Source organism: Coregonus clupeaformis, chromosome 15 (assembly GCF_020615455.1).
Source record: "Coregonus clupeaformis isolate EN_2021a chromosome 15, ASM2061545v1, whole genome shotgun sequence".
NCBI classification, from domain to species: Eukaryota; Metazoa; Chordata; class Actinopteri; order Salmoniformes; family Salmonidae; genus Coregonus; species Coregonus clupeaformis.
In genome coordinates, this window is record NC_059206.1 from 5,526,930 (window position 1) to 5,542,439 (window position 15,510).

Below are 15,510 nucleotides of genomic sequence, written 5' to 3' on the forward strand. Positions count from 1 at the left end.
TGTGTGTATAAGAGAGAGAGAAAGGGTGAACACAGCAGATGTAATCAGTATGTGCGGATGCAGAGGTAATAACTCCACAGAGGACGGCCAGAGGAGTGCATTTATCTCTGTCTGAGGACACAGAGCAATCAGAAAAACCTCAACCAGCCAGATGAAGAACTCTGGAGATCAAAGGTAAGAATCTACTCTACAGTGCAGTGGCATCGCCTGACGGTGTCTAAAGCACTGTGTGTCCTGTGTTATCGCCTGAATGTGTCACACAGGTCCAGGGAGGAGACTGGATGGTGAGGATGAATAGTTAGCTAATTACATTAAGTGAATAATGAGAGCGCATGTTAGTGTGGTGAAAGTATGTGGTAAAATGTGGTGGACACCTTTTCTCTCCCTCTCTGTTCTACTGACATATCCAACCACTTTTCCTTTCTCTCTGCTCTCTCTCTCTGGGTTGTCAGGGGGACATATGCCAGGTCCACATGTCTCAGCCAGCCCAGGCCTGTCCGTGCTGCGTTGCCTGTGTGTGTACTCAACCAGACGTTGGCGTTGCCATGGTGAACCATGGTTTAAGTTAGAGTTTGGAAGGGCAGGTTGTATGGAGGATGCAGCGTTGCTATGGGGAACAGAACATGTTGTGTGTTTAGAATGTGGCTTTGGTCACGGTGAGTGTGTGTGTGTGTGTGTGTGTGTGTGAGAGAGAGAGAGATGGAACAGAGGTTGTGTTTAAGGGAGAGTGCTGAGGAAACCGTTTAGCACAGGTAGCCCTGCTGATCTTAGCCTGTGAACCAACACAGCACATGCTGAGGGCACATATGTCCAGCCACACACACACAAATCCACCCACTATGCACTTTACCAGCATGCCCTCACTCACACAAGCTTGTGCATTGCTCAATGCTCTCCCACAATCACTCACTAACAGTTTGTGTATGGGGGTGGGGCGTTGATGCATACAATCTCAAAGTTTAAACAATGTATTATGTTTATGGTAAAATACATACTTTAATGTTTTGAGTAATTTGCAGAAATATCTATAAAGGCTCTGTATACAATAAACATCAACATTATCTGATTACAATTGCAAAACAAGTCTTACATTTAAAACAATACTGATAAATAATATGAAATATAAACAAGTATTTACATTCCCACATCATTGTAAAGAAGTAGAGTAATTTAAATCAAGGACCAAGAATTAAACATTCCTTAGCTACATTCATGATATGTCAAGTCATGATATGATTCTGTCCCTTTTTAGAACATGTTTCACCATAATGTTCAGGTAGGATAAAAACAAAAAGCAATCAAAATAAAACTGGCTCTTATTTTTGGCACTGCTGACCAAACCTTTCACTTAGTTCTATATACTGTAGTGCTCCTCTAACCTTTAAATTGACTGAGCTGGGAGAAATACAACATGGTAAACAGAGGCTACATCCCAAATGGCACCCTATTCCCTTTATAGTGCACTACTTTTGATCAGGGCCCATAGGGCTCTGGTGAAAAGTAGTGCACTATATAGGAAATACGGAGCCATTTGGGACGCACACAGAGTCCTGACAGTCAGATACCATAGAAAGGGATGACCGACTACTGGGCCCAGTTTTTCAAAAGTTTTCTTATCCGGATAGGATTAAATACATAGAAATAGAATGAGTAGAAGTCAATGATTTGTCCGTTCTATTCATTCTATTTCTATGCATTTAATCCTATCTGATAGGCGAAATCCGGATAGATAACTTTTGAAAAACTGGGCCCTGATGATCACTACAAGGACACAGAGATACAGCTGCAGATGACAGACTAACACATTCCAATACAACAGAATGACACCAAACTGAAGAATCTCACAAAGTAAAGCCACATGAGACATGCAACTTATAGGGTGAGGGAGTTGTGGTTAGGCAGCTGTGAAGGTCAGGGATGTACTGTAGTGGGGGGTAAACGTTTGTAAGCACCGTTAATGCTTCTATTCATTAGAGTTTATGCACCTATTCCTAGGCCAAATTAGCATTTTTTGCATTGGTGTTTGTTACTCGCAGGCCAGCATCTTCACCACCTTCTTACAACTACCTCCCTGGTAAACACATGTAAAACCACCTGGCCACACCCACTTAGGGTAATTATAGACTGTGACATTTTGAAATACACACCAACCAGATTATTCCATATTACCACGTTACAGGAGAAGAATGTCAAAGGAGACTAAAAGGACGACAGACACACTGAGCCCAGCTGACTGGCTTCACGTTGTGAGAGTGATGTGTGCAGCCAGTCTGTAGTGGATAAGAGGTCTGGGTAGAGTTGTTGTTGTGACCATGGTAACATGTTTTTGGCAGTTCAGAGTGAAATCAGGGGTATCACATTTCCTTTGCCTTCAATTGGGTTGAAATGACTGTAAGCTTGTTATCTTATCTTATGAAAATCATACCTAGCTCTGTCCGTAGAATATAATCTACCAAGCTAAAACAAACTGCCACAGATAGGTGAAAGATGTTTGGATTAGGAAGAGTTGGATGGATTCCCTGCACTGATGTGTCCATGTCCATGCATACACACACACACACGCACACACACTCTCGTGGGCATGGGCCAGAGGAGTCCCGCTGAGATGCAGCTGCCGCCAGCGTCATGCCATGGTGTACCCATAGCTCCCACAATGCAGTGCGACCAGCAGCCTGTCCCGCAGGACCTCCTGGCTGGGGTATTCTGGGAGTTTCATCATGTTGATGCTGTGGGAGGAGCAGGAGAGGAGGATCATGGTCAATGTAGTTTCCTGTAGTTCACTGCAGATTGATGGCATGTCATTATGTCTCATATCATATCCAGCTGCTGTATACAGTACAGTGGTGATTTCTACCTCCCAAAGCAAAGACCTACAGCGATGAGAACTGCAGTACCTGTCCTTTCTATCCAACATGCAGAAACCCCTCCCTGTTTTTCCCTCTCTTCTATACCAGTGGACTAAAGCAACACACACACACACACACACACACACACACACACGACTCCAGAGGCAGAGGAGACAGAGGCACCATACTGCCCTCTAGTGCTTTTTCTGTCAGCATGCATCTCTCTCTCATGTGTGAGTGACAATGCGCGTGTGTGTGTGTGGTGTGTGTGTGTGTGTGTGTGTGTGTGTGTGTGCGGTCCTTACCAGGTGCTGGAGGTAGGCAGTAGGTTTGATGTGTATGGTACAGAGGCAATAGTGAACTTCTGTAAGCCACTACCTCCAATCAGAAAGGCAAAGCCACCATGAGGTACCCTAGAGCTGACAGGGACATGAGAGAGGAATTAGACAGGCCAGGAGTGAGAGTAAGTGACTGATCACTGATCAGATCTTACAATGGCCTTGAGGGAATTACTGTAAGAAACTCACATGCCACACACACACATACACTGACTATTAGAAATTCACCTGCCAGTGACAAACTGCAACAGTAGGACCCTCTCCTCTTGGGTAAGGCTTTCTACCACCTTCCAGAACCACTACAAGACAAGAGAATCCACATTAAACCAAATGAAAACCTCTGTGAGATAAGAGAATCTGACAAGAGAATCAACTTTAAAACACTAAGCCAGCCTGGGAGGAGGGGTTAAGATCTCTGTAGGATCAGCCAAGCCTGTGGTACATCTCTCTAATTTGGAGGAGTTCCAGTAAAAAGGGTCCTCCTCTCTGATGAGGTGGTGTTACATTAAAAAGAGTCCTCCCCGGTCAGCGCTAACTCACCTGGATGACAGGTTCCTCCAGGTCATAGCCACTGGTGTATTCTGTGTTCCTGTGCCAGTCCTGCACATCGATCTCTGGCATCCCAGACAGCAACAGCTCCTACACCCACACAGACACCCACACAGACACCCACACAGACACCCACACAGACACAGAGAGGGAGATAAATGGAGTAGCAGTCAGGACACATGTATCATATACAACAGACTTATAAAACATAACTTAGTGCTTCTTCTGTTCAAAATCATGTTGACAAAGACACAAGGGTGTTTTTCTAACGCAACTGAACACGGGTGGTTCAGTTGTAAACAGAGCAGAGCTAAACTCTCCTCCCCACTGAGTCTGAGTGTTGTCAGCAGGCGAGCTGTGACCGTGTGACTGAGGCTTGTACCTGCACACACATGTCCAATAACACATGGCAGGCCAGATAATCGCCATGGCACCCTATCGATCCAGGGACTAGTGAGGACATGGATTTTGCCGACACACACTGAAACAAATCTGATCTGAGCCGGGCGAGGGGCCTCAAGGTGACCCCAACATCATGTTGACACCCCTGAGCCAGACAAGGCCAATCAATCCCTGCATCAGACATCAGACCCCACTAGGCGAGCAGGCGAGAGCAGAGAGCAAAGGAGGAGAATAAAAGAGAATGGGCAAGAGGAGGTGAGAGCAGAGAAAGAGGTACGGAGAGGTGAGGAGAAGGGAGTTGAACACAGGCAAAAGGAGAAGAGAGGAAAAGCGAGGACACTAACCAATTCATATTCGTCAAAGAGCTGGATGAGGGAGGGGGGAATGAAGGTGTGGAACCCGTGCAGGAAGGCATTTATTTGGGGTTGGATGGCTCGAGTCATCCTCAACTCTGTTACCAACTGGACATACTCCGCCTGAGAAAGAGAGAGAGAGGTTTATATAGGGAACATTCACTACGTAGAGTATGGTTGATCTTTGGGCAGCCCTCTAACACCATCTCGTTTCACAGGCGTCTTCCTTACAGAACATTACCACCTGCAGGCCAGCTGTGGTACTACATCCTCAAATTCCAAAATAACTTTGTCAAACATAGGCAAGCACGCACATCATATACACATGACATATGAATCATATATGGTCATAGGTGTTAGAGAATACAGGGGGAGCAGTCTACATCACATTGCAACTTTCTTCTGCTTGACCTGTCAATCATCTGCTATTCTCACCTAGTTGATGTTGAGAGCAATAAAAAAACATTTCAGATCCTCCTTCTGTGATAGGCTGGCTCACCTTGTTGTCCTGGGTGACGATGATGCTAGTCCCACCAGGTTTGAGTGGCACCTCCTCCATGGCTCCGAACACATCTGTTTCCACGGAGAAGGTGAGCTCCAGTCCCAGGTCACTGATGTCGTTGTCCAGGATCCACTGCAGATTCTTGGCATACTCTGGATCGATGGACGACACGTCCTGGTAGCTCACTGGGATGCCTGGACACACATTACATCATGTTAACAACCCACTATAGAATGTGTGTGTGTGTGTGTGTGTGTGTGTGTGTGTGTGTGTGTGTGTGTGTGTTGTGTGTGTGTGTGTGTTACCCAGTATGTGTTTGTAAAAGGAGCGGGTGAAGTAGATGTTGACCAGCTGACGGTGGTAAAGAGCCAACCCCAGGATCTGACCCGCAAACCGGAAGTAGTTCAGATGATCAGGGTTCACTGACGAGTTACTGTTGGGCTGGAAAGTGGTGCCTGTGAGACACACACACACACACACACACACACACAGAGATACACACACCGATGTGCACACACACACCACACAGGCAGACACACGGTGACAAACAAACAAATACCAGTCAAGTTTTTATCTTCTTACCTACCTATCCTGAATAAGTATTTGGATTCTGACGCAAGAGAGGGGAAGAGAGGGGCAAACATCCCAGTCACAATATACAGCTAGGCATACAAAAATATCATTAACGAACAAAGTATTTGGATCATGATGCAAGGTAACAAAAATTTTTTTAAACCGTGAGCGAGGAAAATACACCCTCAATTACAGTAAAAAAACACTGTTTACACAAACAAACATCAGCCAACCGCAAGGTGTCTCACCGTCCGCTGACTGGGTGAAGAGGCCGTAGTCTGCATTGACGATCTCATTGGACAGGACGTCAAACCACTCCCTCACCACGCCCTGGCCCTGGAACACAAAGGTCACAGGTCAACTAAAGGTCCACTGCTAACACTGAGCACGGGCTGAAATGGGACCCTATTTCCTGTATACTGCACTAATAATGCAAAGTGTTGCTAGGACTAAGCATGGGTCAATTTGAGATTATGCCCTATTCCCTTTGCATTTGGGGAACTATTCCATTGTTTCCATTGCGCTAGGCAAGTTCAATCAAGAGTTGCTAAACTAAAGTATTTGAAAGAAAATAAATACTATTTAAACCCAGGTCAGACAGACATTGATAATACCCACCATTCCTTCCTCTCCATGGAATCGTACGGCGATGCCCTGTTTGAGCTTCTCATTGGTCGATTTGGAGACCATCGCACAGCTACTGCTGAATATGGACTCTGAGAGAAAAGAGAAAGAAACATATTGAGAAAGTGAGATATACTGATACATTACTGGGTGGAGTGTAAGACATTTGGGGATGAAGGATGTTCAGTGGGGTTAGCTGTACAGGAAGGATGGCTTATACTGTATGAAGGATGGTCAGTGGGGTTAGCTGTACAGGAGGAGTTATCTGTAAAGTGGACAGGAACGATGGGTTATACTGTATGAAGGATGGGTCAGTGTAGGCTGGGTACCTCTGTGGATTAGCAGGATGTCGTTCTCGTTGACAGGTCGATGGACCATGTCTGAGTCTGGCTGTCCTGCCAATAGGTGCTCATAGAACCACTCACACCGCTCCTTGAAGGGCTGCGAGGGGAAGAAAAAATAACACTTTACTTACAGCCTGCAGGTATAGTGCATTATGATGCAGTTATAATGTATTACAAGACTTCATAAGCATGTATAAACCCCTTATAATGTCTTACAATTATCCTAACTAAATACCAGCCACAGGACTTCCCAAAAATGCATTATCTCTCTCTACACTTTCAACTCTGAGACGGTGTCTAAACCTATGGCTCCAAAGCCTCAAGTGTTGAAATACAGTGTCTGAAAAATGCAGAGAGGGAAGAGTGGCATTTATATTTGCATAATAGTTGAACGTCTTTGTTCTCTCTAAGCGATGAGAGATGAGCTGGGGAGAGAGAAAGTGACAGAGACAGAGACAGAGCAAGAGAGAGTGCGAGAGAGAGATAGAAAAGAGAGAGAGAGAGAGATTTTCCCCTGGGGCTCCTGTGCGTACTGAGAGGGAGATGTGGAGATGAAATAGTCTTCTACAGGTTAAAATCTGTAATTAAAACGAGGGACTCTTATTCCCAGGTGGGATATAATCCAGAGGTAACGAGGCTTGCCACGCCGTCCTCAGCTCAAATATGAGTGAGAGTGGAACACTACACACAACTTCGAGCAGGCACTTAAAATTTATGAAGCTATATAAAGGAACTTAAGACAAGTGTTATCGCCATGGCAATAATGTTGTTAAATGATCCTGCCTGGGAGACACGGGCGTTTCAAAGTCACTCGCCACAGAGTCCCCAGAGGGAGAACTACAGAGGGACATAAAGAGAGGGAGAGAGAGAGAGGCAGAGAGAGAGAGAGAGAGAGAGAGAGAGAGAGAGAGAGAGAGAGAGAGAGAGAGAGAGAGAGAGAGAGAGAGAGAGAGAGAGAGAGAGAGAGGGGGGACATAGAGAGAGAGGGGGACATAGAGAAAGGGCGGGGGAGAGGGAGAGAAAGCTTGTCTTGGCCCTTGTATGTCCTTGCCTACAGCAGATACACAACCAGGAAGTTGACTGATAGACAAGCCAATCACAGGTCTCACCTGGCCTTTGATTATGTGCATGAAGCGGGACATGAGCTCCGGACATTCCAACAGGAAGTGGAAATGGTTAAAGATTATCTTTGGATTCCTGAGAGCGAGAGAGATAGAGGGAAGGAAGGAAAAAGAGAGATGGAGAGAGAGAGAGATGGAGAGAGAGAGAGAGAGAGAGAGAGAGAGAGAGAGAGAGAGAGAGAGAGAGAGAGAGAGAGAGAGAGAGAGAGAGAGAGAGAGAGAGAGAGAGAGAGAGAGAGAGAGAGAGAGAGAGAGAGAGAGAGAGAGAGAGAGAGAGAGAGAGAGAGAGAGAGAGAGAGAGAGAGAGAGAAAGAGAGAGAGAGAGAAAAATGACAGGTTAAGTTAGAGAGATTGATAAGAAGTGTCTGGTAAGAAACAGAAACTTAAGATCCTGTCAAAGGACTCACCTGGTTACGAAACATTTGAGCACCTCGTCATGCTTGCAGACAAACTCTATGAAACGAGGAGACGTCATTCTGGATGAGGAAAGACAAGGAAACACAGTGGGAGCAAGATAATAAAAGAATGAACACACTCACCACATAACCAGGAGCTGTGTTTCAGAAGACCACAACACAGAGATAAGTGGTGCAGTATCTGTCTATTATAATGAGTGGATCTGATCCCTCTCCAAAAAACAATAACCTGCATTATTGAAACAGTGTTTCCCTGACAGGGGAACAGCCAGGCTATCAGCTAATGAAGAGCAGGCCTGGGAAGGAGAAACACAAAGACAAACACAGCCATCTTCTTCTCCTACAGCAGCATAGGGCCAATAACAGTGGCTCCTATTCAGCGTTCAATTAGGATGAGTTTAATGATCTAATTAAAATGTAATTATCTAGCCAGGGGCGAGGAAAGGGTGTGTGTGTGTGTGTGTGTGTGTGTGTGTGTGTGTGTGTGTGTATGGAGAGAGACATTAAAGCTCCATTATTTCCCAGGCCTACTCACACAGAGGGGATCTGAAGGAGGAAGAGTTACATAAAGTATCTCTGTGAAACTAGAACATTATGAGAGGAACACTGACTGTCGTTTAGTGGCCGATATAGATCTTTAAAATCATGTGTGTGCACTTGAGTGCAATCAAGAGCCGGGCCAAAGAGAAAACCAGCAGACACTCAGGCCTCCCAAGAACCGGAGTTGCCATCCCTGGGTTAGAGGTCAGAGGTCAGCATTCTCACCCCTGTGGCATCTGACAGGAACAGCACATGTAGAAGGCCTGGATCACCGCGCTGAGCCGATTGGCCGTCATAGAGATGACATCCTCTCCGTCCGCGTATACCTCTGGCGTTTCCATAACAACCTCCGGGGTCCTCTTGTCAACCTCTGGGTCCAGCAAAGGGGGTAGGGGCATGGAGGGGGGCAGCGAGGGTGCCACCGTGAAGACGGCGGGGGTGGAGGTGGAAGCGGAGTCAACCTCACCGCGTTGTTTGAGGAGGAGGGAGGCGATCTCGCTCCCTGAGGAGGAAGGGTTGGAGGGGTCCTGGTGGCTCTTCTCCAGCTCTGTAGAGATCAACACCAACCACTCATCTAGAGAGTGCCACAGCAACTCCAATGGCTGAAGGAAATAAGAGAGAGAGAGGAAACGGGGATGCAAGGAAAGAGACTGAGTGAGTGAAGGAGAGAGAGGAGAGAGAGAGGGGAGAGAAAGAGGGATGGAGAGAGCGAGAGAGAGAGAAAGACAGACAGACGTAGAAAGAGAGAGAGAGGGAAATAGGGAGAGAAAGAGAAAGAGAGCGAGGAAGAGAAAGAAAGAGAGGGGTAGATGCTGACACACAAAAACACACACAAACACACTCAAAGTCATGCACCAGGACAAGTCATGGATCAGGTGATCAGGAGATGGTGAACAATCTCTCAATGCCCTCTTCTGATTCACACAATGTACTACATCTCTGTGTGTATCTGAAGTCAGGTTCAGTACTAACCCCATACTGACCTTAAAGACCTGGCTGCGCTGCGTCTTGTTCCCGTTGTATCCCATGTCATTCCCGTTGTTGGGAGAGGAAGGGCCCAGGCGGAAGACATGGCAGAAGATCCGGATGATTCTCAGCAGACTCTTCATCTGAGCCTCGTAGCTACTGGACAGACTGGAGAGGAGACTGACAGTGAGTAAGGAATAGAATAGACCTCGACCTAAATGACTAGCGTTTAGGTAGTGGAGTTGCTGTTACATGCTTATTGCATTGTAATGACTGAATAAACATCATTCTTCCAGAGAAATTAGTAAGAAACTAAATAAAGTGCACTTCCATTTGCCTCAGGTCTGGCTGGGAGCCTAGTCTAGCAGAGGGTGTACCTGAGGAGTTTGTGTCCATTAGTAGTGGCTACCTCTGCTAGACTGGTCAGGATCCTCTGGTAGTGACTGTCACTCTGCTGGGAAACATGCTCTAGAACCTGCCTGAGCTACACACAGATACAAACACAGTTAAAATATGCCTACAAGCACTTTCTAAAAGAAAAATAGGTGTGTGGACATGGACCTAGTCATTGCTCTAATAACAGTGTGAGACAGATAGACAGTAGAATATGTACCATATTCTCTTTGATGTCATCATTCTGCGTCATCTGGATGAGTGTCTGGAACAGTCTGCCGTGGTGCTGGATGAGGATCTCACACGTCTCCCCATAACCACCCTGAACAACACACACACACCAACACAGTGGGATCAGAAATGGGGAAGAGACAGACAAATGCTGTTTTCTGGGTGCTTGTTTGTTATATTAGCCATGTGTTGTCATGGTAATGCTCACCTGTACACACAGATCCAGAGGGGTGACTCCATTCTTGTCGGGTAGGTACTTAGCCCCTCGAGAGAGAAGGATCTGTGCCGTGTCCCTTTGACCGTGGCTGAGGGACATAAGTAGGGCTTTAATGTATTGAATGTATTCTTGTATGTTTTTAACATTGCTCTCTACTCCTTTTTACTTCTGAGATTGTGTCTTATCGTAAAGAAATGTCAATGTATATCATCGTACCTACAAATGGTAATGGACTTAACTTTAACACTCTATCCACTATGACTAAGGCTCACACACACAGATTTCTAACAAAATATAGAGTTAGTGTTGGTTAAGGTTTAAACTCTATATAACAATATATAATGACAATTCAGAAGATAAGAGTTAACGTTAAGAGAAGGTGGTCAATAGAAGGCTGGAGTCAGGGTTGGAGATCTGAGAAGGGCTTGTACAAAATCAAGATGTCCAGTGTATTATTTCATTCACCAGACAGGCACATTGGCTGGTGGACCAGCCACTTCATTCAGACTGATATACTCTGTGATGCAGTCAGTTGACTGTAAAACAACACTTCATTTATCCACAGTTCATTACAGACTAATTGTTCTAGTCACAGTGCTTTTCAAATAGAGCCTCCTTAATGGGACCTGACTAATGTACAAGTAAAACATAATCAAAACAAAAGATCAGAGAAGGATAGTGTCACTCCAGCCTCCAGCCCTGCTCCTCCTCTGTGTGTGTCTGTGTGTGTGTCTGTGTGTGTGTCTGTGTGTGCGAGCGCGTGCAGAGCTTAATACACTCAAAGGAAGGCTGGGGTGTCATTGTCATGTTCTGAATTAATAGGAACCTCATTATTCTCCCTCTGAAGCTGAGGGATGAGTTTCCTTGCGCTATTCTTATCATCTGAATGAGACAGGCTGCATAGAGACCATCAGAGGACTGACAGGGATAGGAGTGTGCTACTGAAGTTTGGGACATATCTCTGAACAGCTGTCTGGCTGTGATCACTGTTCTTTGGTCTCTTCATATTCCATCCCCCAGCTTCCTCCTCCTCCAATTAATAGCCTTGTACAATGCCGTAGAATATATATTTACAGCCGCACTGAATCAAAACAACACGTTTGCATTTCAGTTGCCGAGCTAATGTATTACAAAGAATAGTTTATATTCCATCTACAATTCTAAGTGGACAATAGGAAGAAGGATGAGAGGAAGTATTGCATCATCGTTATTGTACTAGTGTATGTAGTGACCTGCAGGCGAAGTAGAGTGGTGTGGCCCCAGAGCAGTTAGGTCTGTTGATGTCCGCTCCACTGTCCAGCAGGCACTGCACCGTCTGATGACGTCATCGACCACACACAGGCCAATGAGGAAGAGGAAAGAGAGGAGACGCACTCATCATCCACACTACTGTCTGGTATTCATCATGTTATTCATGATGGAACTTATCATGAAGTTATCATTAATACACTTTGAAACTTGAATATATAACAACACTGGTAAAGGTTCCATATCAACACAATCCATTTACAACCACTGAGATATCAAAAATGACACCTGTTCTGTACACTCACCGTCTTGTGTCTATGATGAACACTGTATACTGAATATTGGACATTTTATGGAAATGTTGGTATTTCCATACAGGTCTTGGTTGATATATGCGTGTTATCTACTCACAGTCTTGTGTCCGTTCTGGCAGGCTACATGGAGGGCGGTCTGTCCCATGGCATCCTCTACATCCACATTAGTCACATGCTGCACCAGGTCATGAAGCAGCTCAGTCCTCCCGTTCACAGCCAACCAGTGGATCTAAAGGAGGAGGAGGAGGAGGAGGAGGAGGAGGAGGAGGAGAGGAAGAGGAGGGGAGGGAAGGAAGGAAAAGAAGGAGGAGAGGAGGAAGAGGATGAGGAAGAGGAGGAATGTAATAAAGCATAAACACAAGTACACCCTGTATACACAACTTTTTATTGTGTGAATGGCATTTACTGTACACAGTCTTGGCCTGCGTTCACCATTTTTATTAGCACTACATCCCTGAGTTATGACAAGAATTTAACAGCAGTACTGGTCTGTCTATACACATGACTTCATAGTGATACTCACAGCTGTCAGTCCCTCATTGTTGCAGATGTTCACGTCTGCATTGTATTCTAGTAGTCTGCCCATACACTTTTTCTGCCTATAGAGAGGAAATATGAGGGGGGGCATTAAGTATCAGATATACAACTCTAAACATCATCCTCACTATCATCAACATCACCAAACCATGTTCACTGGGCTGGCAGGGATCTGTGATCTCCATGTAAAGGTGTATTCTGCCTCCCTACCAAAGGGGGCAGCAGAGTATATAGTGAGTGTGCAGTAATATCTATGTACAGTATGCTACCCGTTTCTGGCAGCCAGATGCAGAGGAGTGCACCCTGAGATGTCCTGGTAGTTAGGGTTCGCTCCTCTCTTTAGCAGTAGGACCAGGCACTCCACTGATCCACAGCTACAACACAATAACCAACACGTTAACAAGCACCACAATACACAAATAGATGTAGAGTACACACCCACACAGACACACACAGACACACACACACACACACACACACATCACAGCGGATACAGAGTTTCATCAGACACACCACTGTGATAAAAATAGACGCTGGCGAGGTTGGTTTCCAACAAAACAATGGAACAATTAGAACAATCAGTGATAAAAATGTAAACATTCCTTACTTGGCAGCAATGTGAAGTAGACTTCTCTTGACTCGTCCGAAAGCGTAGTTCACATCAAACTTGGAGTTGAGGAGTAATTCAGAAACCGACCTTCAGGGACAATACAGACATGTCAGATAATTAATATACAAGGAACCAATGTTGACAACTTCCACTGTCTCTCTCTCTATCTCACACACACACACACACACACACACACACACACATATATGGTCATACCTGTGCTGGTCAGCCATAACCATTGGCATGAGTGTGTAGACTGCGGTTTCATTGTCTGTGAGGGGAGCAATAATTGTGTCATAATAGTGTCATTGATAATTGTGAAATTAAAGAACAAAGATCTTCCTCTGCTAAAATCATGTCATTTAGCCACTGAACAATTACATGTTTGTGTAATCAAACAGTGAGTCCAGTATTCTTAGTTCTAACCTCCTAAGGCAGAGCTCTCTGTGTATACTTAGGGCCGTCATAACTACTAATGTACATCCACTATCAGTGACTGTACTTCCTTAAAACCAGACACTATCAGCAGGGCTGTCAAAAAGGATTGTACAATGTAGCGCCTCAGACTCAAGAATGCACTTCCCCTACAAGACAAAACACATTTCTGTTTCCTACTCCATTAGATCTTGAGTTCAACTCAAAGGTAATGTTGTTGCTGTTGTCAGACATGGACACGAGTACAGTGGTAATATAATGGTGTTGTTAGTTACACAACAGACATTCCCTAACATGCACTTCTGGATCAATAGAAGAAAGGTAACAGAATACAGTAATCAACGATGGAGCAGGGGATCATCTCCCATAACAACTATGCTTCCTACTGAACTCAGACAGTCTGAATAGTCTATTTACTGACAGGTCTGTATGTATCTGCAGCCTATGCAACCAATTCCTTTATGTCACCACTAGGCTTATATGACCATGACATCTTTCAGTCACTCCTTCGTTTTTGTATCATGAAACAAAGTATGTATCAGTTGGTCTCACTAGATTCGTATCATTTTATTACTATTATATGGTTAGAATAATAGCCTATCCAGCATCCAGTCCGTAGACAGGGAAATGTCTAATGCCCTCAAAGGTTGCTGGCTTCCGCCTTGTTATTGACAAACTGTCAGATGATACTGTAATTCAAACATTTAATGACTATATTTATTAGCATGAATATACAGTATGTTATAGATATAGCTAAAGCTTCATACTATGCCCTGTCGATTATTTGTGTCCTTGGGTCGATAGGCTATACCTTCCGGTAGCTCGACGGTCCTGGCGCGACGCAGGGAGCGGGTCAGCCTGTTCAGCTGTACGTTTAATTGCTCCATCGCCCGTTCCATCATAGGTGTACCAACAACCAGGGACAAAATCGAGGATACAAAGCCTCGAGCGCGATTATTTTTCCACTAAAAGGGTACTTCTGGCTTCGATGTCATCCATCGAGCCGCCAAGAAATGAAGTGGTTCAACATTTACATTAGGCTGCCCCTTTTTCACTCTCTACCCTCTGATTCATTCAGCAACATTTCTTGTGTGAAGTCCCATTCTTCCTGTTTTTATTACGTCCAAAGGCAATGCGGTCTGGGTACTGTAGTTTTCAGTGTAAAATATGTGTAGTTCATAGTATTTTATTACGGTTCATTGATTGATTCAGTCATCATCAAATTATAATATCTCTATATTGTTTAGTGAATTATGCGGTTTATATATGTTTTTTTGTCAGAATGTGTATTGTGTTTCAACCATAGACATCTGACTAATGTGCCATAAATCCCATTATATGAAAAAGGCTAATAATTCATGTGTTTAAGATATTATTCTTGTAATGCTTTAAATTGTTCATTTTTTCATTTCATTAATTGGTGCCATCTGTGTAGACTCTATCTGACAACTTATTTGTATTGAATGAATGCATTGACAGACACCCCTGCTTCACAGTGCATATGGTCATGGTCTCTTAAATGGATTGGACTTGCATGAAACTTTCAGGTTTGATATGTCTTCAGAAAAACATCAGTTTGAAACTATAGTTCAAACTTCCAACATGTAGTAAACCTCTCTAGGCTTCACACCTTTCTACCCCATATTATTCTGGTGACTTGTTTAATATGGCTTTTTGGACAAAAAAAAGATTGTGAGACTAGAATTGAAAACATGGAGTTGTATTCCAAGACATGCATAATGTGTGTGGGTAGCTAGAACCAGAACCTAAAGTTGAGGCATGCTTGAACAAAATGGCGACAACGCTTTACCCTCCAGTGACTCTCAATGAAGAGCTTTCAAACTATGGTGCCAGTCATGTGTAACATCGCTAATAGACCAGACACTAACTAGAGGCAAGAGACAGAACTAGTCTGTTTGGTAACATCGCTAACAGACCAGACACTAACTAG

The 15,510-nt window shown here is 44.5% G+C and overlaps 1 protein-coding gene across 4 annotated transcripts; it reads right to left on the reverse strand.

The window, feature by feature from the left end:
* Positions 1-977: 977 nt before the first annotated feature.
* On the reverse strand, positions 978-14,667 carry LOC121586003 (E3 ubiquitin-protein ligase HACE1). Of its 4 annotated transcripts, none has more exons than XM_041902406.2 (24): positions 14,371-14,667; positions 13,341-13,395; positions 13,122-13,211; positions 12,784-12,888; positions 12,501-12,576; positions 12,075-12,206; positions 11,648-11,730; positions 10,407-10,503; positions 10,188-10,289; positions 9,952-10,058; positions 9,592-9,742; positions 8,834-9,210; positions 8,060-8,128; positions 7,641-7,728; positions 6,517-6,628; positions 6,182-6,279; positions 5,812-5,899; positions 5,296-5,445; positions 4,988-5,184; positions 4,480-4,611; positions 3,725-3,823; positions 3,413-3,483; positions 3,152-3,265; positions 978-2,726 (listed from the first exon to the last, which is right to left on the reverse strand). In XM_041902406.2, the coding sequence occupies exons 1-24, from the start codon at positions 14,459-14,461 to the stop codon at positions 2,624-2,626; spliced, it is 2,787 nt and encodes a 928-aa protein (XP_041758340.1). In that variant the 5' UTR covers positions 14,462-14,667; the 3' UTR covers positions 978-2,623. The 4 variants fall into 4 exon arrangements, with proteins under 4 accessions (XP_041758340.1, XP_041758339.1, XP_041758341.1 ...); XM_041902405.2 differs by having other exon boundaries at positions 8,834-9,258; XM_041902407.2 differs by having other exon boundaries at positions 8,834-9,258; positions 14,327-14,378.
* Positions 14,668-15,510: the final 843 nt, after the last annotated feature.

Bases quoted from the DNA above. Each gene is read 5' to 3' on its own strand.
- LOC121586003 (XM_041902405.2), bottom strand. From the start codon at position 14,461: ATGATGGAACGGGCGATGGAGCAATTAAACGTACAGCTGAACAGGCTG. The intron at 8,129-8,833 runs GTGAGAATGCTG...TTCCTCATCCAG, and splicing joins TCCTGTCAGATGCCACAGGG to AATGACGTCTCCTCGTTTCA. The intron at 6,280-6,516 runs GTACCCAGCCTA...CTTTTCTCTCAG, and splicing joins CATCCTGCTAATCCACAGAG to AGTCCATATTCAGCAGTAGC.